Below are 21,889 nucleotides of genomic sequence, written 5' to 3'. Positions count from 1 at the left end.
CCTGAAATTCTTCCAGTTGATCAAGAAACTAAAGAGAAGGTGGGAGAATCCTCATGGAATCATGTAGAAACTAAGGCTGCAAACTGTTCCTCAAGAATGCACTGCCTTGCAATGCCTGAAGAAAAAAATCATTTTAAGAGAAGTACTGGCTCTTCAGATGGTCAAAGCAAAGCAGGGTCCGATTTCTCCAACTTAGACTCTGAAGAACACAAAAAAGGACCTCTGAAGACTGAATTGTTTCCTGGTAGCAATGCCACTTTCAGAATACTAGAGGTACTGTACTCAAGGGACAAAGATGGAAAGTGACAAATAATTTGAAAATGTACATTCCATGTTATTTTAGTAACAACCTGGATCTTATAGGTGGAAAATGATCAAATCTAAATTAAATGTTCAGTATACTTTTGTTCATAAATCATATTTAAGGGACTCACATCTTTAATCAATGAAGTTTTAAGTTTGTGGATTTAATTTCGTTTTGGTTGCTTTTTTAAAAAATTCATTTTCATTTTAACTTGATGGCAGTTTTAAGTACTAATAAAGTTTTGGTCTTAATTTTACTCTGTTATTACCCCTTTTTAGGTAAAATAGAAGTAAGCGAGATATATAATTTGCTATAATCTAGTATAGACCTTGGTTGGTTTTCTATTTTTTTTTTTTTTTGAGACAGAGTCTCACTGTGTTGCCTGGGCTAGAGTGCCGTGGCGTCAGCCTAGCTCACAGCAACCTCAAACTCCTGGGCTCAAGCGATCCTCCTGCCTCAGCCTCCCGAGTAGCTGGGACTACAGGCATGCGCCACCATGCCCGGCTAATTTTTTCTATATATTTTTAGTTGTCCAATTAATTTCTTTCTAATTTTAGTAGGACGGTGTCTCGCTCTTGCTCAGGCTGGTCTCGAACTCCTGAGCTCAAACAATCCACCCGCCTCAGCCTCCCAGAGAGCTAGGATTACAGGCGTGAGCCACCGCGCCCGGCCGGTTTTCTATTTTTAAAACTAAATCCTATCTTTCAGATCATAAAGGTAACATATTGATTATGGAGAATCATCTTAAGATGTAAACATCAATAAGAGAAAAGAAATTATCCACAATCTTACATGCAAAGGATTTAACCACTATTAACGTTTCATTGACTTTTTTGTTCTTTTGTTTATACTTTACATGTATTTTAGGGTTTTGCTTTGTTTCTAATTAACATTATATCATAAGCAGTTTTCTCTATCTTTAAAAATTCTTTATGAACATTTTTATGGCTGCAAAATATTTTACTATGTGGAGTACTAATATTTTACTTACCTATTTTCACACTACTGGAGCATTTAAATTGTTTTCAGGTTTTTGAAGCAAACTTCTTTGGGTATAGAGTTTAGCTGCATTTTCTTTTGTTGTCTTGGGTTAGATTTACTAGTTCATGATGTATGAAAATTTTTAATACACTTAAAACATATTGCTAAATTACTTTCTAGGAAGTTGTACTAATACCAATTCCATGACAGTGTATGTCTGTTTCATCACATCCTCATTGGTTGGAAGGTTCTTATTTTAGTGTTTTCCACTTTGTTAGACAAAAATTGTATCTTGTCTTAATTTGAATTTCTTTGATTACTAAATAGTTCATATAGTTGTTGAAATGTTTAGAAGCCATTTGTACTTCTTTTGTGTTCTGTCCATTTATTTCCTTTGCTTATCTCTTTTTTTAATGAGCCCTGCCCTTTATCATATTTATTGCAAATATTTTTTTCACAGTATGTTGGTCACCTTTTAATTTGGTTTATTTGGGGTTTGGGTGTATAAAAATTTTAAATGTTTCCATAGTCAAATTTCTCAGTGTTATTCTTGTGATTTATTTTACTTGCTTTTGAGTTTAGAAAACTCTACGATACCCAGAGGTCCAGTAAATTTCTTATTTTTTGTTTTTTAATAGAAAATCTGACATTGGTAATGGAAATTTAACCTTGCCTTCATGTCTGTTTATTCTTTTGATTTCAGGTTGGCTGTGGGGCTGGAAATAGTGTTTTTCCAATTCTGAACACCTTGCAGTGAGTTTTAGAGTTTTATTCTACAGACTTTTACATATTTATGGAATGTTGAGAAATTCTGGAAAAATGTTATCATGTATATGCCAGTAGTTTTCTTAATTCTTTTATAAACAATGACTAAAGCAAATTTCAAAAGAAATGTCTTAGGCTGGGCGTGGTGGCTCACGCCTGTAATCCTAACACTCTGGGAAACCGAGGCGGGTGGATCATCTGAGCTCAGGAGTTCAAGACCAGCCTGAGCAAGAGCGAGACCCCGTTTCTACTAAAAAAATAGAAAAATTAGCTGGACGACTAAAAATATATAGAAAAAATTAGCCGGACATGGTGGCACATGCCTGTAGTCCCAGCTACTCGGGAGGCTGAGGCAGTAGGATCACTTCAGCCCAGGAGTTTGAGGTTGCTGTGAGCTAGGCTGACACCACGACATTCTAGCCCGGGCAACAGAGCAAGACCCTGTCTCAAAAAAAAAAAAAAAAAGAAATGTCTTAGTCTTAGTGGCTATTTTCACGTGAACTGGGAATTACTCTGAAAATAGTATTTCCCAGCCATGGATTTGAAGCCATTTTTTAAGCTTGTGTTTATGTGGATGAGAAAATAAGTATAGATTTCATTCTTCCACTGAGCTGTGAATCGCTAAACGTCAGAGATTACTTTCTCTTCTTGGATACTTAGATGTCATTTTACACATAGAGAATTGAGTTTAAAGCTTAAACCTTAATCCTCATTTTATTTTGTCATCACTTCTGGAACAACATCCTGCGTAAGATCTTTAGATGTCAACTCATTGTGTCTAGGCTTGAAATTATTTGAAGGTAGCAGCAACTAATCCTAAGACTCCAAAGAGCAGAAGCAGATGATAGGGACAGAGAGGTTATCTTGACTCACCCTTCCTGTTCACCATCTCACCTTTATGTTTTAATATTTCCATGATGAAATATTATCCACTTCTCAAAAAACTCTTCAAACACCTTTTATCTATGGTTGGTCTGTCAAGTTCTGTTTTTTTAAGTTTACACAACAGCTTTCACATTATTTTTCCATTATAAAACCAGCATAAGCACATTGCAGAACATTTCCATTAGAGGAAAAGGGGAGGGAGAGAATCACTCATCATCCCTACCATCCTAACACAGCCACTGACAGAAATTTTGTTGTGTTTTAATTCCCTTCATTCTTTTCTCTATGCATGGTTTTCTGATTTAATGATGTGATCTTTTAAACTTTTCATGATGAAAATGTAAAGCACTCAGAAAAGCAAAGAGTAGTGCAACAAATTTCCATATACCCACCACCTCGATTCAACAATTATAATACTAACATAATGCCAACATCATGACACTTTAATTTTTCAGGATATATCTGCAAAAAGTCAAGTCATTCTCTAATACTATTATAAACCTAATATTGTGAATAGTAAGTGATTCCCTAATGTCACCTTTAACCAGATACAGTGGCCAGGCACAGGTGATGCTGGTAAACTTACAGTTCTAAATGGCCTTTCTCTTTTTCTATTTATTATCTTTGTTTTCCCTTTTCCAGTTTCTGGGCTGAAATTTCTGTTTCCTTATACCACATAGCCAGGTTCCTTTACTCAGTGATCTCTGAACTTATAAATACACATAAATATGCCACATTGGCAGTTGATTATGTGTTACTTTATGACTGATCTTGGGGTATTATTTAGCTTGTCTTTTTGCCTTCTTTGTCTTTCCAACTGCTTTTTATATTCCTTGAGGCAGAGAGCGTATTTCATCCTAATCTGATTTCCCGGGTTACCTAACAGCGCAATATAGAAAGCTAGAGCTCAGCACATACTGACTGATTAATATCTTGGATTCCCCCTTTGTTCATTGTATTTTTCCCCCTCCACTTCTCCCTCCAACTTATAGTTGCAAACTCTTGGCTCCTCACTAACTCTTTCCTCTTGGCTGTATCTTTCTTTGCCTCATACCCATGTTTTAGAAATCATTATAGCTCAATAACCTGAGATAATTCATTCATCTTTAAAAGGCAGCCAGTGATTAGCCTTCCAAAGGGAGGATTAGACTTTTTTTTTTCCACCTAAGAAATTATGTTTTATTACTTTTGGAGAACATAAGATTAATGTTTTACATTTTCAGAATATTTTACCATAATTAGATCTCTGGAATTGAGAGGTCATATCATTCTCCAAGGATCATTTAATTCTTAAACCCCCTGCCAAGAGAGTGCTTGGTGGTATGGTGGTGGTAGTGATGTTTACACCTGCTTGCTGGGAGAAGGGCCAAGGCAGTCAGCTGATTTTACAGAAAGGCTCTGGAAAGTCATTGCGTGGTCACAAGACTTCAACTTGGGCTGCTGATGCAGTGGGAATTCAGTCTCAGAGGTCATGCTGCCACCCTGGTAGGATACATGGCAAATGGCACATGCTTTCCTTTAGCTCCTAAACTGTTCTGTATCTTTTGGGTATTCAGTAACTACTGCCCAAAGGTAGACTGCAGACCTTTCATAATGAGCTAGATGTACCAGTGTCCAGAGAATCATTTTAAGTTATAGAGAAGTTTTTAGAGGACCGTGTTAGTTTTTAAGTTCCTAGAAGGCAGAGGCAAATCTCCTTTAAAAATAATAGTAATAATAATAATAGCAACAACAATTATTAACAATGACTGACATTTATTGAGTGCTTACTCTGAGTCAGACACCTTTCTGGGAACTTTACCTGTATGAATCCATGTAATCCTCCCAAACACTTTAGATGCTATGCTTATCTCTATTTTAAAGATGAGGAAACTAAGTTAAAGACAGGTTGAGTAACTAGCCCAAGGTCACACAACTAAGTAGTAGAACCAGGAGTCAAACCTTAGGCAGTCTGGTTCCAGAGCCCTTGTCTTTAACCATTATTCCACATAATGCTATGTGCATCTGAGTGTTAACTGAGAACATTTCAAACACATTTGGCCACCCAGCAAATTACAAGCCACAATTATATGGATTTCATAGGAAACAACAGGGGTATATACTGAAATAACATGCTGTTTTTATATGAGACAGATGAGAAAAGACCAAACAGTACAAGTTTTAACTTTGATTCAGTATTGGCTAACTTTTTATAACCAAATCCTATTTATCATACTTTAACTTATTTAGATGGATCTTAAATTGAATGCAAATCCCGAGGTCCACAGAATGAATGATTATATGTGAACATAGTTATTCATCAGTCCCTTTAGGAGTGTAATCTGGCCCTGCGCAGTGGCTCACGTCTATAATCCTAGCCAGGAGTTCGAGACCAGCCTGAGCAAGAGCAAGACCCTGTCTCTACAAAAAATAGAAAAATTAGCTGGGTGTGTTGGCATGTGCCTGTAGTCCCAGCTACTTGGGAGGCTTAGTCAGGAGGATGGCTTACGCCCATGAGTTTGAGGTTACAGTGAGCTATGACGACGCCACTGCACTCTAGCCTGGGCGACAGAGCAAGACTCTGTCTTAAAAAAAAAAAAAAACAAAGTGTAATCTGAGCCTGGCTGAGATTTTGGTAAATACATATTTATGCTTGTATTCCATAATTATTCAGAAGTCCTTCGTGCTTGAAATGCCTCCTGAATCAATCGGAAGTCCTCATTTTGTGTCGAGGCCTGCCTTTATAACCTGCCATATACCAGTTTAGGCTCTCAGGATCAGTTCTCCTTCTCATCCCTGGCTTGTGACTCCCACCTCTAAACCCTTATACCATTTCCCTACTCCTTGCTTAGCAATGCCATCCTCCTCCTTCAAAACTTTTAATACTTATCACTTCAGGATGCCAGCCCTCTCTACACCCCTATAGAAGTTGTATAAAACTATTTATGTCCCCAACCAGACTATACAATCCATGAGACGCAGGACCATACTTACAATTACTACTTAATGACATGTTAACCTCTTTCTGTGATTCAGACATGGTGCTAAACAAAATGATGCAAGGATTATTTGAGACCAGGGAGGGTACTGGCCTACAAAATTCAGAGTATATCCCTGTCCATGGATAACCATGGTCCAGCTATCATTACTGAATTTCAAATAAAGGCCAAACAGACCATGTTTGAGTTCAGAGGAGGCCAATTAAAAACCATATGGGTAAACAGCCCCCCACAAAAAAATTGAATTTTCTTCATTTACATATTGTAAATATTTACAATACTCTGATATATATATCAGGGTGTCAGAACCTCTGTGAGAGGCCCAGGAGCCAGAGTTGTGCAGAAAGGAAGGGAAATGAAGCACCAAGGACACAGGCAAACTCTGAGAATCCTTAGAGAAGGAAGGAACTTGGCTAAGCTAAGAGGAGCTGCAGGACATGCTGAGGGTAGCAGGGAAAAAAGGAGGATGGAGGTGCTGACAGATGGCCTTGGAGGTTTCCGGTATGGGAGTATGATGGGATATAAGGCAGACAGGCCCAAGTAGTAGAGGGCCATAAAACTAGGACAGGAGCTTGAAAGAGACCCTATAATTATGAAAAATGTTTGAGACAGTTCTGGGTCAGAAGCAACACCAAGGCACCCATACACCAGCACAGAAAACAATATTTAAGGCTGGGCTTGGTGGCTCATGCCTGTAATCCTAGCATTCTGGGAGGCCAAGGCAGGAGGATTGCTTGAGCTCAGGAGTTCGAGACCAGCTTCATCAAGAATGAGATCCCATCTCTACTAAAAATAGAAAGAAATTAGCTGGACAACTAAAAATATATAGAAAAAATTAGCCAGGCGTGGTGGCACACACCTGTAGTCCCAACTACTTGGGAGGCTGAGGCAGGAGGATTGCTTGAGCCCAGGGGTTTGAGGTTGCTGTGAGCTAGGCTGATGCCACAGCACTCTATCTTGGGCAACAGAGCAAGACTCTGTCTCAAAAAAAAAGAAAGAAAGAAAGAAAGAAAACAATGTTTAAAAAGAAGCAATGACAAGCCCAGTGTCATCCAAAATTCTATTAAAGAAATACTTAATAACGAGTCAAACCTACAGTTTCCTTTCTTCTCTAGTTTGAACATATCTGAACTCTAGATTTAAATATTTCTTCCATTTTCATAGGAACATTCCAGAGTCCTTTCTTTATTGTTGTGATTTTGCTTCTGGAGCTGTGGAGCTAGTAAAGGTAAGCCATATATTTCCTTTACAGAGAGCCCATATAAAGGTCTAATTTATTTGCTTTTGAAGTGATTCCTTTGAAATGTCTCTATCAAATGCTATCTGTGACTATTCTTAACTGAGCTTTTATAATTCCCAGCAATCACATCAACTGATGTCTAAGATATTACCCTAAAACAATAGAAGTTGTTTTCAATTTAAGGTAGATTTCAGGGACTGGTACACCTAGAAAGACCAACACCACATTGAGGGATAGCCAGGAAGGAGACTGACCTACAAAATTCAGACAATACACCCACCCAGGAATAACCATGATCCAAACAGAACTTTTTAAGTGCAGAAACAACACAAGGTGGGCCTCTAACAACGCCACCTACTGACTCATAAAGGCAGTCCTCCTCCATTTTTAAATTTAAAGTGGACTTGTGAAGAATATTTGTTCTCAAGTCCAAGTACTAGCCTTAATTTTTTAGGGCAGCTTGAAATAAGCTAACAATACCGAATTAGAAATAAAGTGCTTTCAGATTTACAGAGGAAAGGCTCTTGGGAGAAAAGGTAAAAAAAAAATTGACCTTTTTATTTTTAAAAAAAATCCCAGAAGTCTACTAACTTCTTTTTGGTTTTTATTCCTTTATCATGACAGTCTCACTCAGCCTACAGAGCAGCCCAGTGTTCTGCCTTTGTTCATGATATATGTGACGATGGCCTGCCCTACCCCTTTCCAGATGGAATCCTGGATGTCATTCTCCTGGTCTTTGTGCTCTCTGCTATTCATCCTGACAGGTAAATGAAGACGAAAGGGCAGAGCCAATGTGTAAAGCCCCTTTATCGGTAGTGGTTTTCAGAACTATCAAAGCGAAAATGACAGTTTTTGGATTTATTATTTAGTGAACTACATTATGTATTATATGCAGACTTTTAAATGCAGTTGTTCCATTTCTTCAGACTTTTCGAAAGAAACTGGTCAAACTACTTCATTAGTGAGCTTTCTGTCACTGTCAGAATGGAGTGAGCATATTCTGGCAAGACACATACCTATTAAAAGTGACAGTGCTTCAAGGAAATTACAAATTCAGAACAGCTAATAGACTCCCAAGAGGGAAATTGTACTTGGTGATCAGAAACAAACATCTTTGATTTAGTGTCTTTCTGAATGCTCATGAAGAGGTGGGCTATGGATCTGTTTGGCTTCACACAGGTCTATTGATGGGCTTTAAAAAATTTGTTTTAAAGAAGCTTATCAGGGAATTAGGGGTTATCAAGGTTTGCCGAATTATCCTGGGACCTTTATGAACGAAGGTTAGCCTGGTGCCCTCATTTTAATATTTATGACTTAAATTTTTATGTTTGTATATTTTAAAACTATATACATAGCTTTTCTCCAGAGAGGAAATATAAAGAGATATCGTCAGCAACTGAAATGATTACCTTACTCCAGGCTTGTGCTTTCATAAGGTTTCTTAAAATTGGGTTTTCACAATTTCCTGATAGGAGATACAGATTTGGCATCAACCCCTTTTTGTTTGGTAAGTGTGATCCTTTCCCACAGACACAGAGTAACCATGTGCTTCTTTCTTTGCAATTATAAGGCCACTAGGACCCTTTATAGTTCTTTTACTCTCCATTCAGAGATAAGCACTTTGATTACTGATGGAAGAACAAATTAGATTTCCCGATAAATCTGAAAGAAAGATACATGTGCACCTGGTGAGATATATCACTTTTTCCTTCCAGTTTCTATAACCTATTTCTTTCTGCTAATCTGTTTAGACTATTGGCATTGTTCAGGTACTAGTAGAGAGATGTCATCTATGTATTTTGTTTCCTTATATGAATAGTTAAAAGGATGGAGTAGGTGGATAGAGATCAAAATTTCCTATTTAACACCCATAACAGGAAACATTTAAATTCTAAATATGACCACAAAAAGACTATTTGAAATTAGTTTATATAATGTAATAATATATTTTCGCATGATTTGAATTTTATGTTAAAGAGAAGGGGAAGCAGACTGTCTTAGGAAGATTGCTTTTATAATATAGTATTTCATGATATTTATTATAAAATAAATTCAGAGGTATTGTGTCAGTGCCCACTTTCTTACCTACATAGAAGTGATCTAAAAACAAGGTGAATGAATAGAAGGGGGGTGGTAGTAAGTGAAAAGGCAAAGCAATGTCTTTAGGGTCATTTAGGACTACAGCAGTGGATTCGACCTCAGGAAAGTTCTAGAAAAGTAGCATGTTAGCAGCTTGGAAAATTCAGGCACAAATAAATGGCAAGCAGTTCTGAGTCTGGGGGATCCCAGCTTAAATGGGAATAAATTGTAGGAGGCTACAAAAGAACCAGCTGTCCTTATCATTGAAATAAAAAAAAGTATAAAATACAGATCCAAGCATAGAGTAGGCATTCAATAAGTATCATATTTTATCTCTTGTTTTCCTTCTTATGTCCCTTGATCCAGAGATAGGTGAGGACAGCAGAGTCAGCCCCAGTGGGATATAAAACGAACGGGACGTTGTCCCATCCTTGTTTTGTCCATCTCTTCCCTGGCCTGCTCCCCGCTGCAGTTCTCAGGAACTGACTCTGGAACTGCATTATGAACTAAGATGAGATGACCAAGAAAAGTAGCTCCCTCTCCCTTCCTATATCCATAACCCCAGATATTAAAGGCTGGTTGGGAGGAATGCAGAAAGAGGTGGCTACATTTTAAAGTATTTGGTTCTTTGTTTTTCTGCATTTTAGTTTCATGTTTGTCATGCTTATAATTACAGAAAGAGATTTTGCTCTGTACATAAATCATTTATCCTGAAAGTGAATATTTTAAGATTTAGATATTGTTTTCTTTCATTGCCAAAGCATAAGGATAAAAACGCAGTGTAAAAATAAACAAAAAATACTTTTAATTTTCCCCTGTATGTACTTGTGTTCCAGTTTTTTAAAAGAGGTTTTCACCTAATCATGCCACCTCTGTCATATTTCTCTCGTTTGATAGTTGCTTTCATTGTCTCACTATCTGCTTCCTTCAGAACATGACATAATCTGATTTTCACCCCACTATTCCACTGAACAGTATATTATTTGGAAGGAATTTACAGATTATCCCATCTAAACTCCTCATTTTTTTTAGCAGTTTTAATTAGCTTGGATAGAGATGGCATAGACTTAGCACATAAGCTGCCATTTACTGTTCCCTGCCCATGGCAGACATTGATAATGGATCTTGTACTCTGTTTGTCATTCCCTGTGAACTCCATGAGGCCTTCTCAATAGAGCTCTGTAGGCAACTAATGCTGATCACTCAGCAATGATACAAGATCTGAAATCTTTGCCATCCCTGGCCCATAATCACACATAAGGCCGTAAACACTTGGCCAAAAACACAAAATGAAGAGCAGTTATAAGGGGTCATATTTGATTGGAAGCCAGGTAAGTAGAATGAATAAGTGAAAGGAAGAAAACAAAGGCTTCCCACTATTGAGCTGGGGCTTGGAGAGTGAATGAAGTTTAAACAGGCAGAGTAAGGAGAGAATTCTTTGAGGGGAAATCACATGAGCAAAGGTATAGGCTGCTCAGAGCTAAGCATATAACAGATGAGGGAAGATGCTTCAGGTTGGAAAGCAATTGGAAAGATGAATTGGGGTCAGTAGTAGGAGATCTTAAGAGCTCAACTAAGAAATTAAAATTTTATCCTGTGGATTAAAATCATGAAAGTTTTGAGCAAGGAGATGATTTGACAAAGCCATCATTTTAAGCAGAATAACCCATCAATAATATGCAGGAAGAATTGACAGGAGAATAATAAAGCATGTTAGGAAATGGATTTGTTTCTAGGCTTAGGAGATGAGGTTTGTACTAAGGGAGTACCAATGGGAAACAAAAAAGAGAAAAAATATTAAAGATGTCATTAAAAAAAAGAGAGGACATAGATTTGATGAGGAGAGTGGAAGAAAAGAAAAATAATTTGTTTTTCATGAGGTGAGTGATGGTACCTTTGAACTAAGAAGTCAAAAGGAAAATGAGCTAGTTTTGAGGGAAAATGTTCCCTGTTTAGGCCAGGCATGGTGGCTCATGCCTGTAATCCTAGCATTCTGGGAGGCCGAGGCAAGTGGATCGTTTGAGCTCAGGAGTTCGAGACCAGCCTCAGCAAGAGCGAGACCCCGTTTCTACTAAAAAATAGAAAGAAATTAGCTGAACAACTAAAAATATATAGAAAAAATTAGCCGGGCATGGTGGCAAAAAAAAAAAAAAATGTTCCTTATTTAGATATGTACAATTTGGGACTGTTCTGGCATACTTTTTATCTTGCAAGGAACATGAAGCATACTCAGTTTTTGTCCACTTCAGATCTTAATTGCTGTAAATATCAGGAAACATCTGTGGTTTAACAGTTAGTTCAGTTTTGATACCCTACATCAAGCTCTGTAAAGTTACCACTCTGGTCATTTGGGTGATTTCTTGATACTCTAGGCCTTTCGTATCTGGTCATTTAGCAAGTTGGTGTTCTTTTATTTCCTCTTTACAAAATATTTTTGGTTTCATTGCCCTTATGTTTGTGGTTTAGATTTCTTTGGCCTTATTGAGCTTTTCTTATTTTGTCTTCAAGAAAGTTAAATCTGGTATATATTAATAAAACAAGATTTCCACAAATACGGTATCTTACTTTGTTTTCAAAGGATGCAGGGTGTTGTAAACCGACTGTCCAAATTACTGAAACCTGGGGGAATGCTGTTATTTCGGGACTATGGAAGATATGATAAGACTCAGCTTCGTTTCAAAAAGGGTAATACTATATTCAGTTTGGGGTTATTTTCATGTATTTTAAAGAATGCTTTGTTTATATTTCATGTCAAGTTGTTTTGTTGGGTTTTGTTTTGTTTTTTTAAGTAATACTAAGTTTCTCTTTACACAAATTTTTTTTAGGGCATTGTTTATCTGAAAATTTTTATGTTCGAGGAGATGGTACCAGAGCATATTTCTTTACAAAAGGTATGCTAATCTACAAGAGGAAATAATTAGCTGTAAATACTCTCATTGGTTATTATCTCTTTGGTTATAGCTCAAAAGCTATAAAAATGAGGCTTCAATCGTTGATTAAACATTGGATATCTTCGTACTTTCATGCTTGTAACTAACTCCTCTATATAAAAGCTTGAAAATGGCCTTTTGCCTTTTAATCTTTTTCTGGTTAAAACTCCTTTAAAGAATCATTTGTTTCACCTTCATACTCAAATGAAGGTGCAGTCTGTTCCATTTTGGAGATACTGTTAGCCCAGATATGAAAAAAATTGATGATATGCCACAGCCAAAGGAGGGAATTTTATTTCATAAGTCTGTAGAAAATTACTTATCTCTTATCAATTTCTCATTTTAAAAAAGCATTTCTGACAGTATCAAATGAACCCTGCATTCAAGGATTTCCCCAAATTTATGTGAGTACTTTTATAATCTGCCATTTTGAGTCTCTGTAAACCAACAGAAACTCAGAAAGGGGGCACCTTTCAAAATATTGAAAACTGCAACCAATAGTTTTGTATATCTGTTTATGCCTGCTCTGTTAGTCTGTTTACACTTGGTGTATTTTTGTGAAACAGAAGAAACCCACTTGGTTTCACAGGTTTCCTTCACCAAGTTGTACTAGAGGGTGTTTCTTGGTTTAAATGAAATTTAGATAATCAGTCATTCCGTCAATGTTCCATTGTTCCTGACCTCCCCCCATCCCTAGTCACTTGTCATGTCTTTGCTTGCCGTTTTTGTCTCACAGGAGAAGTCCACAGTATGTTCTGCAAGGCCGGTTTAGATGAAAAGCAAAATCTGGTTGATCGTCGCTTGCAAGTTAATAGGAAAAAACAAGTGAAAATGCACCGAGTGTGGGTTCAAGGCAAATTCCAGAAACCACTGCACTGGACTCAAAATAACTCCAAATTGGTATTTTCACTCCTTTCTCATGACTGAACTATGTACTATGCTAAGGTGTAAAACCAGAGGACTATATTATTTAAAGACTCCTACAAATCTTTCATTTCTCAAAAGACAATAAAAAGAGAATTTACATTTCTTGTTGTTTTATCATAGGTGAGCTCTTTTGTACATTTTAAGCACTTGTAAGTGATTTGGAAGAATGCGCCTTTTTCTGTGTTTTGAAAACTTGATATGCCCAAGCTTGTTTGGGTTTATTACATCTAATCATTTTGCTTGTCCCTTGGATTTTATAATTATTCTATTAAATTACTGATACAATTCAGAAAATTTTCAGAAACCATAGCTTGCCATTTTTTACAAGTAAAAAATATCATCTACTTTATTTTTACATTAGGCTTAGTAAACCAGTTCCCAAACACAGTCAAACTCTCCCCATTGTCATCTGGTAGCAGAGAAGCAGCACACCTTGTTTCCAGGGAAAGCTGTAACAAGCCTAAGATCAAGATGTATTGTTTTTTGTTTTGTTGTTGTCTGTTTTCCCCAAAGTCGTTTTATTGTTGTTATTGTTTTGTTTGTTTGGTTTGGTTTTCTGAGAGAGGGTCTCACTCTGTTGCCCCGGCTAGAGTGCAATGGTGTCATCATAGCTCACTGCAACCTCAAACTTCTAGCCTCAAGTGATCCTCCTGCTTCAGCCTCCCAAAGTGGTGTAATTACAGACATGAGCCACTGGTACCCAGCCTTTTTTTCTTCTAAATTCAGAGACTGATGTCTGAAATACAATTTTAGTTTCTCTTTCCTTTCTCAAAATTGGGGAAGTATGGCCCATGCTAACATTATTTTCAGGCTATTCTTAGATGCACAAGTTGTTGTAAGCTCTCTTGAAGACAACTATCATACCTAAGATAATTCTTAAATTGTAGCAGTTAAAAATTTATTTACCCCCTTGCCTTAAAAAGGACATAAGTTGGCTTGTAAATTGCACCTTGTAAAAACAGTTTTTGAGATTGGTCTTTTATTCATTATATAATATTTACTGAGTACTTACATGGTGCTGAATTATATGGAATAATACAGTCAATAAAGAATCAACCCTGTCTTCAGGGAGCATAAATAGGATCTAACTGACAAAGCAAAATGTACATATCCCAAACCTCTACATCATAATCTAAGATAATATACAATCAAGTACTCAAATAGGGAACTTACCACCTAGCGGACTTTGATGATGAGCCACAAAAATCTGGAAGAAATGAACAATCTCTTGAAAGGACCACCACTGGAATAATTCAGTTCCTACTATTTTTCCTTTTTTGAATTCACTTAAAATTCAATTTTCTAGGCCGGGCGCGGTGGCTCACACCTGTAATCCTAGCTCTCTGGGAGGCCGAGGCGGGCGGATTGTTTGAGCTCAGGAGTTCGAGACCAGCCTGAGCAAGAGCGAGACCCCACCTCTACTAAAAATTAGAAAGAAATTAATCGGACAACTAAAAATGTATAGAAAAAATTAGCCGGGCATGGTGGCGCATGCCTGTAGTCCCAGCTACTCGGGAGGCTGGGGCAGTAGGATCACTTGAGCCCAGGAGTTTGAGGTTGCTGTGAGCTAGGCTGACACCACGGCACTCACTCTAGCCAGGGCAACAGAGTGAGACTCTGTCTCAAAAAAAAAAAAAAAAAAAAAATTCAATTTTCTGGAAGAACATGATCGGTCCAACTTGGGTCATGGATTCATCTCTTGACAGGCTGGGGCAGGGCAGCTTAACTGATGATGTCACCAAAATGTATGAAATGGACAAGGTTCTTCAAAGGACAATCAAGACACTGTCACCAAAAAAGGTGAGGAGGGATGCTGCCCAGTCAGAGCCATCACATCATATCAGTGGTGGTAGCAATAGGAATAGGAGTTCCAAAGTGAAAGATCAGCTCTGAAAAAGAATGGGGGAAGAATCAGGCTTCTGGGGGAAGGAGGGCCTGAGGCTAGGCCTTGAACATACCTTCTCAGAAGACAGAGAGAAGAAGGCAGGTGTTTTTGGTGTGGGACATTAATGACAAGGAAATGTGGAGAAGGGATAGGGAGAGGGTTAGCTTGCAGACAGCCTGGAACAGCAGGTATCTTGACTTTTTGTCTCTGAACTGGGACAATTTGTGTTTGGTTTGTTTCTGCTTTATGCTGGACATGCTGTATTATAAATGTATTTAGAGAGATTGATAAAGGAGTTGTCCATGGAATGGAATGAAGTCAGAGATCAGTGGCAAGGAAGACCACATAAAGGTTTTTACACGAACTTGCCTTGGTAGCAAGTCCTCAGAAAGAAAATTATTAAGATTTCTGTTTAAACATGCATAAGTCAGTAAATGTAAAAGTTAAAATTTGCCTGAGACTCCTAACTCAGTTGTATTTCATAACTAAAGAATACATTTAAAAGCCAAACTAGTAATGAAAGTATTACATACAACAAGGGCAGTTTAGATAAGTTAATGTTGCTATGGGAACCCCAGCAGATCTCCTTGTGTCTGAATTTAAAAATCATGGCCCAAGGTGGTTTTAAAAACAACAGAAGGTAAAATTATTCTCACATTCTCACACATGTAAATTGTACTGTCTCTCTCAGTTCTAAATAGCAGATTCAAGCCAGCCTCTTGACTAGCACAGTAAAATTCAGCTTCGTGTCTTTCTATAATGTATTACAGCATGTGAGTTAACCTTTAGAAGCTTCAAAAATACATCAACCAAATTTGGACTGTGAGACACAAACTGGTCTCTTTTGGGCTCTGGCCAGCAGAGCCCTCCTATTCCACATAGCTGCGCACCAGGGCCATTTCCACCAGTGTCTTCTGCCTGTCTGGTCAGTCTTTCGCTCTCTTAGCCTACCTGAATCAAACTCCTGTTTAGGGTTTGCTGCTAGACAGAAATGTAGATTTTGGCAGAGAAAAAAAATGGAAAGACCTATTTGGAATTTTGCCTATAGGTGTTAAGAAATCATAAAGTGTGGCAAATGTATCTGCTTGGGTATTAGTTTAAAATATTTGATAACTGCATGAAATTCTAATTTTCCCCCTCACATCCATAAAGCTAGAACCAGTTGGTTAGGCAGAGTTTGATATTTCAAAATTCATCTTCTGAGAGAGCTGAATTTCAAAAGGACCATTTTCTTGCTAACAGAGAAAGGTATATTCCTTCATCTTCCTACAATTCAGAAACAATGAAATATATTATGTTAAAAATGCACCCTCCGTTTTTCTCCATTTCTAAAAATTTACTTTTGAGCCTTATCCAAATGTAAAAATTCTCACACGTGAAGAACTGTTTCAGAAGGTTGTGAGAAAGTCAAGATAACAGTTTCTATTATTAAAAGTTTTGCATTCAGTATGATACATTTGTCTGTATTGAAACACTCACTTAACATTGACTTCTGAGAATTTATTTGTTTTGCCTGTCTCGGTTCCATATGCTTTGTCTCCAGATTGTGAACATATCCCGGTTTCTACCATTATGTAATTCTAAGTCATGTCTATACTCCAGTTTGTACATGAAAATTCACCCATATCCAAATCACTGCCCTCTTGGGGCAAAACCTAAAGCCACCAGAACCATCTGGATTGTTAAACTTCAGACAAGTTAAATTCTTGCCCTAAAACTCAAATGCTATATTTCTACAGTTTTCCAACTCATCAAAGTTCGAAAGCCTGAATATATCACGCATTGTTACTTCTAATTGGGTTGGATGTTTATTATGCTCCTCACAAGTGCAGATAACTTCACATTTGCATCACTAATAGACCTCTTTCAAAGCCTCTGCTCCTACTTCCTGCCTCTATTAGTCATCGGTAGACTACATGTTGGCTTGGGGATTTTCCCCACTTGTGAAAGTGCCTTGTAAATTCTAGAGCATTCAATAAAAGTGAGGTGTTGTTATTGACAACAGCATTTACAGTCTACAAAGCAGCACACAGAGTACTCCAGCGACAGATACTTTTTCAATGGTTTTATGAGACATTGTCAAAAAGACAGTATCAGAAAAAGTATTGCCTCGGAGTCAGACAGGAAGCATGAGTCCTACTTACTATTGAACCGCTTAGCTATTCTGAATTTAGCTCTGAGTGCTAAGTTTTGTATGTACCATGCAGGTTACTTCATTTAATCCTCAAACTCCTATTCGTTTTTATAATAAACACTTAGCAGACTGGGGCTCTGAGCTGTTGGGTAGCTTGCCTGCGATATCACAGCTAGTAAGTGGCAGGGCCAGAATTTGGACCCAGAACTTTCTGATTCTAAAACCTCTACTCCTCACTGCATGTTTAAGTGATAGGCTCGGATGCTGCTGGGAAAGGTGGTAGGGAAGAAAGAGAGCTCTGGAATCAAGCAGAGAACCACAGCAAGGGGTTCCGACGACCTTCAAGGTTGAGGCGCATTCTAGATCCAGTCATTCCGTGAAATAAATAGGTTGCACTTGTCCAAAGTTATAAATTGGGAAGGAAGGGGAAAGGAAACGAGAGGAATGACAAAGCAAAAAGCTTTCAATCAGTTCTTTTCAGCATTCTGCCTATGCCTGGTTCTGCTCCGCCCCACCCCCTCCAGGCTTCAGCCTTCCACTTGGCACCCCTCCTCGCAGAGCGCTCATCACTTGCATACTCCTTACTTAAAAAAAAAAACATTCTGCACTGCAAGGGGGGAAAAAGCCCTTAAAATGTCTTCAAAAGGATTCAGCTCTAGCATAATCTAAAATATGTGAAATCAGGAGGTGTCAGTAATAAAATATGAGTGAAAACATCTCTATTTAAAACCTTGTATGTACATTAATGCCACATTAATACCAATTCAGGCATGAAATGTTGAGCATTTCTTGGAATATGGTTTGGGATTTGATAGGCACAAAAGTACCTGCAAGATGGCTTTAGTGTAGTTATAAATATAAATAGAAGTAAAATAACAGTTGGGTCTTCATTTATAATGAGTCTATATTGTGGCCTCAGAGCTACAGAGCAGAGTGGATGCCAAAATCTGTCTTTCATTAACATATGCCTTAAATGACAGGGAAGAGGTGTTGAAGACAAAATTACTTTTTCCTTTGAGTATGAATCAGCAACACGCAGTAACAAGCAAGTAATAATAGTTCTGCGTGTGAGTTCCTACAGAGGGTAAGAAAAATAGCATCAAATTGAAACAGCAAGTACACCTGCTGGAGGGGCCCAGGAGGCCACGGAGCACAGCTCTCTTGAGCATCATCTCAAAGTATCTCAGAGCACAGTGACCCTAAGTCCCACAAGTCAGGTTGGCATGAGATGGATAGAGCCCACTGAAACCCCCAGATGGAGAGCCCACCCTCAGCTGCCCCTGGAGCTCGTCAGAGGTAAGGTACCAGGCACTACTACTTGGCCAAAAGTTTAAAACAACTTTTGATTCTACAGTGCCTGTGGTTTCACAACCACTTAACCTTTAGAAAGGAACAGCTAGAGGCAGCTGAATGAATAAATACACGTTAACCTTACATAAAGAGGGGAAAAAAATCAATAGGAACACATTGACTTCAAATAGTCACCAACAGTGTCCAGGTAGCTGTGTCCTTGGCATCCCAGTGATCTGGGTCTTTATCTTTGATTTTCTCCAGCAGGTAGAGTAGAGCCTGGGCCCCAGGAAAAAAAAAAAAAAAAAAAGCTTTTCTATCAGATTTTGCCTATCAAATAAAATGAGCCTCTGATTGCCTTCTAAAAAGCCCCAAGCATCCATTTCTCCTACTTGGACAGATGAGGTTCGGTCCAGGAAAACTGAATTTTGTTATGCTCACAAAAATTCTTTGGCAATGTTTTCGATCCATTACTCCTTTTTGTGACACCTCCTAGCTCACTGCAGAAAAAGCAGGAATTAATTTTTTCCTCAGTTAATCTTTATATATCAAGTATTGGTTGTTTCAAAAAAAAAGTGGGGGAAGGGCTGTCACCCTTTGGGCTTTTAAAGCTTTTTCACTGGGGAAAAAGGACTAAAATGGCATGACTTCCAAAAATTAATGAAGAGACACTGCTGAGTCCATTGCATTAGTGGGTTTAAAAAAAAATTTTTTTTTTTAATGCTATGTACTTAGTACAAGCAACACCATGTAATTGCTGCCTCATTTCTCTCACCTTCTGCCTCCAGAGAGTAACTTGTCTTCCTCCTGAGGCTATCCCGCTGAACAGAATGCTCGACTGAAGAATGTGATAGCTTTCCATACCTCTTTAGCTGTGCCCTGCTCCCTCAGGCGAGCTGAAGCAGCGTCCCCACAAGCAGCATTTGGAACTCTGAAAATCACCTGAAAGAGAATGGCTGAAATTGCCGGCATCACATGCTGCACTGAAGCAAGAAAGAAATTTCTGCCTCCAAGGATAATTGCTTTTCTCATTGCTCATACTTCTTCCTTCTCAGCCCTCCTTTATTTTAATATTTACATTTTCCTTTGACTTCCTAGAAGATATTTTTCAAGGTTTTTTTAGAAATCCAAATGAAAGATGAAATTCAGGTTCAGAAAAGTATTCTGTTTATCTTTCCCATGAATGTATTCTTAATCAAGCAGGCTCTCTGAGTGTCTCCTCATTTGCAGCTTGGTTTCCTAATAGAACACCTGGGCTCTGGAGAGTAGGGAGACAAAGCTTCATTATAACTATCCTTGTTTTACTCCCATTTCTTATATGCTTTCTCTTCCTAACTCACTCTCCAGGTGCTTCTTTCTCTTGCCAAATAGTGCAAGGAAATAGTTTTGCAGATCTTTTGTTTACTTTAGAAAAAAACATTGATCCAGTCTCTCCCATTCGGGAGTGCTGCTCATTTCCTGACTGGCCTTTAAAGTTTGGCTCAGTAGCAACTCAGGGACTTGTTTTCTACCCAGAGTGAAAGGAGCCGGGTGCCCAGCAGCCCCGTGCTGGAATGAGAATGAAGTTCGCCTCATTCCCTAGGGAAATAAGCTGATGTTTTCCTCATAGATTTTTTTTTTTCCCATTCCTCAAAGCTTTAATGTATAGTCATATAGCATAGGCTTTTAAAAAAATTTTTATTTAATTTTTTTTAGAGACAGGGGTCTCACTGTGTTGCCCAGGCTGGTCTCAAACTCCTGGGCTCAAGCAATCCTCCTGCCTCAGGCTTCTGCTGAGCTTAAAACACATTTTAGGAGCTGGTGGCTCATGCCTGTAATCCCAGAGACTCAGGAGGCTGAGGCAGGAGGATCACTTGAGTCCTGGAGGTCGAGGCTGCAGTGAGCTATGATCATGCCATTGTACTCCAGTCTGGACAACAGAGTAAGACCCTCTCTCTAAAGAAATAAATAAAGGCATTGTAATTGGGTTGTTTCTCCTCCAACTACATGCAGAAGCTAATCATTTGCACCAGGAAGCTCTCAAGAATAAAGAATTACCTCTTCGCTGTTTTTCACCTGACACACTACTCAAAACATTCAGGGCTTCCCCCTACTTCAATTTTGTTGCTAATTGCCTGGCCTGGTATAGGGGGAACTATAACACTAAAGGAATTTGGCTTGGACTACCTCACTTTTTAGATTCCCAAGACTGCCAAGTTAATGAAGCTTTGGTTATTATTAACACATAGTTAAATATTTTCTTATTTCGTGTAAATTTTGTACATCTTCTATGATTTCTTCTCTTTGGCACATTTACATTAAATTTTATTTATGCTGCTGTATCTATACTATAATTGTGTTTATATATGAATATAAATTACTCTTAGTTCATCATACTTTGGGAAATTTATTCATAAGTTGTTTAGAGGTCAGTAACTTTCCAAAGACAGGCCTTCTAAACCTGAAGCCTGTACTGTATTAACACTTTTTTTTTTACGTTAAAAGATGTTTGGGCTAGGAAAGTTGAATGATAAGTAGAATGAAAGTAGAAAACATTGACAAAGATCTTAACTACATCACGGATGGGTATTGTCTTTCTTAAGGACTTAATCTCTAATATAATATGGCAAATAACATCATATTTAGGGTGGTACAAAGACAAAGCTATTGGCACAGACAGGGTCCAATTGAGGAAGCATACCATGTCAACATGGCAACAAGGAATCCAGCGTCATCAGTCCTCTAGCTCAGTTGGACACAGTCAGTCACCAGCAGGAAAGGATACCAGCATAAGCAAGCAGCGCTCTGGCCTTAGGGAGAGTAGGCAGTGTTCACAGGCAGATCAGCCAAATACTGCTCCAGTGACCCAAAGAAAAATGCAAGATCAGGAAAGATTGTAGCAAGAGTGACTTGTAATTGAATGTCTGAACTGTAAGCTTAAATGTCCCCTGCCTAAGCTCAGAAAAAGAACCAAATAAAAAGCCCTTAGCTGAGCTTTGGAAATAGGAACACTACAGAGGCCATGAGCTTTTTTCTGCTTACCTGAATTACAGTTATACCACAGAAATGGCTGGTAAAAGTATTGGGGCTCAGAAAACGATACCTTGCAGTATGGTCTTTTGGCATGCTGAGCACTTTGAACTAAAGGAAATTAAAAGACTTTAGAAGCTGCCTCAGAACCAAGGACTTTCTTTCTTTCTTTGTTTTTTTCAGAGACAGGGTCTTGCTCTGTTGCCCAGGCTGGCGTGCAGTGGTGCAATCATGGCTCACTGTAACCTCGAACTCCTGGGCTCAGGTGATTCTTCTGCTTCAGCCTCTACGGTAGCTATGACTACACTTTAGCACCATGCCCAGATAATTTTTTTTTTTCAGATAATTTTTTTATTTTTAACTTTTTTGTAGAGACAGGGTCTTTTTTTTTTTTTTTTGAGACAGAGTCTCACTCTGTTGCCCGGGCTAGAGTGTCATGGTGTCACCCAAGCTCATGGCAACCTCAAACTCCTGGGCTCTAG

The 21,889-nt window shown here is 38.2% G+C and overlaps 1 protein-coding gene across 1 annotated transcript in view; it reads left to right on the top strand.

The window, feature by feature from the left end:
* The window catches only part of METTL8 (methyltransferase like 8), a 52,642-nt gene extending 39,396 nt beyond the window's left edge, over positions 1-13,246 (top strand). Inside the window, exons 4-10 of the mRNA XM_012650683.1 lie at positions 2-273; positions 1,989-2,038; positions 7,078-7,141; positions 7,778-7,917; positions 11,811-11,917; positions 12,058-12,123; positions 12,899-13,246. Of these exons, the coding sequence (XP_012506137.1) occupies positions 2-273; positions 1,989-2,038; positions 7,078-7,141; positions 7,778-7,917; positions 11,811-11,917; positions 12,058-12,123; positions 12,899-13,089 (890 nt within the window). The 3' untranslated portion in view covers positions 13,090-13,246. The remainder of the gene's footprint in view (position 1; positions 274-1,988; positions 2,039-7,077; positions 7,142-7,777; positions 7,918-11,810; positions 11,918-12,057; positions 12,124-12,898) is intronic.
* Positions 13,247-21,889: the final 8,643 nt, after the last annotated feature.

The sequence above is a fragment of the Propithecus coquereli genome, unplaced genomic scaffold (genome assembly GCF_000956105.1).
Source record: "Propithecus coquereli isolate 6110/MARCELLA unplaced genomic scaffold, Pcoq_1.0 Scaffold34, whole genome shotgun sequence".
NCBI lineage: Eukaryota > Metazoa > Chordata > Mammalia > Primates > Indriidae > Propithecus > Propithecus coquereli.
This window is presented reverse-complemented; position numbering and strand designations above follow the sequence as displayed.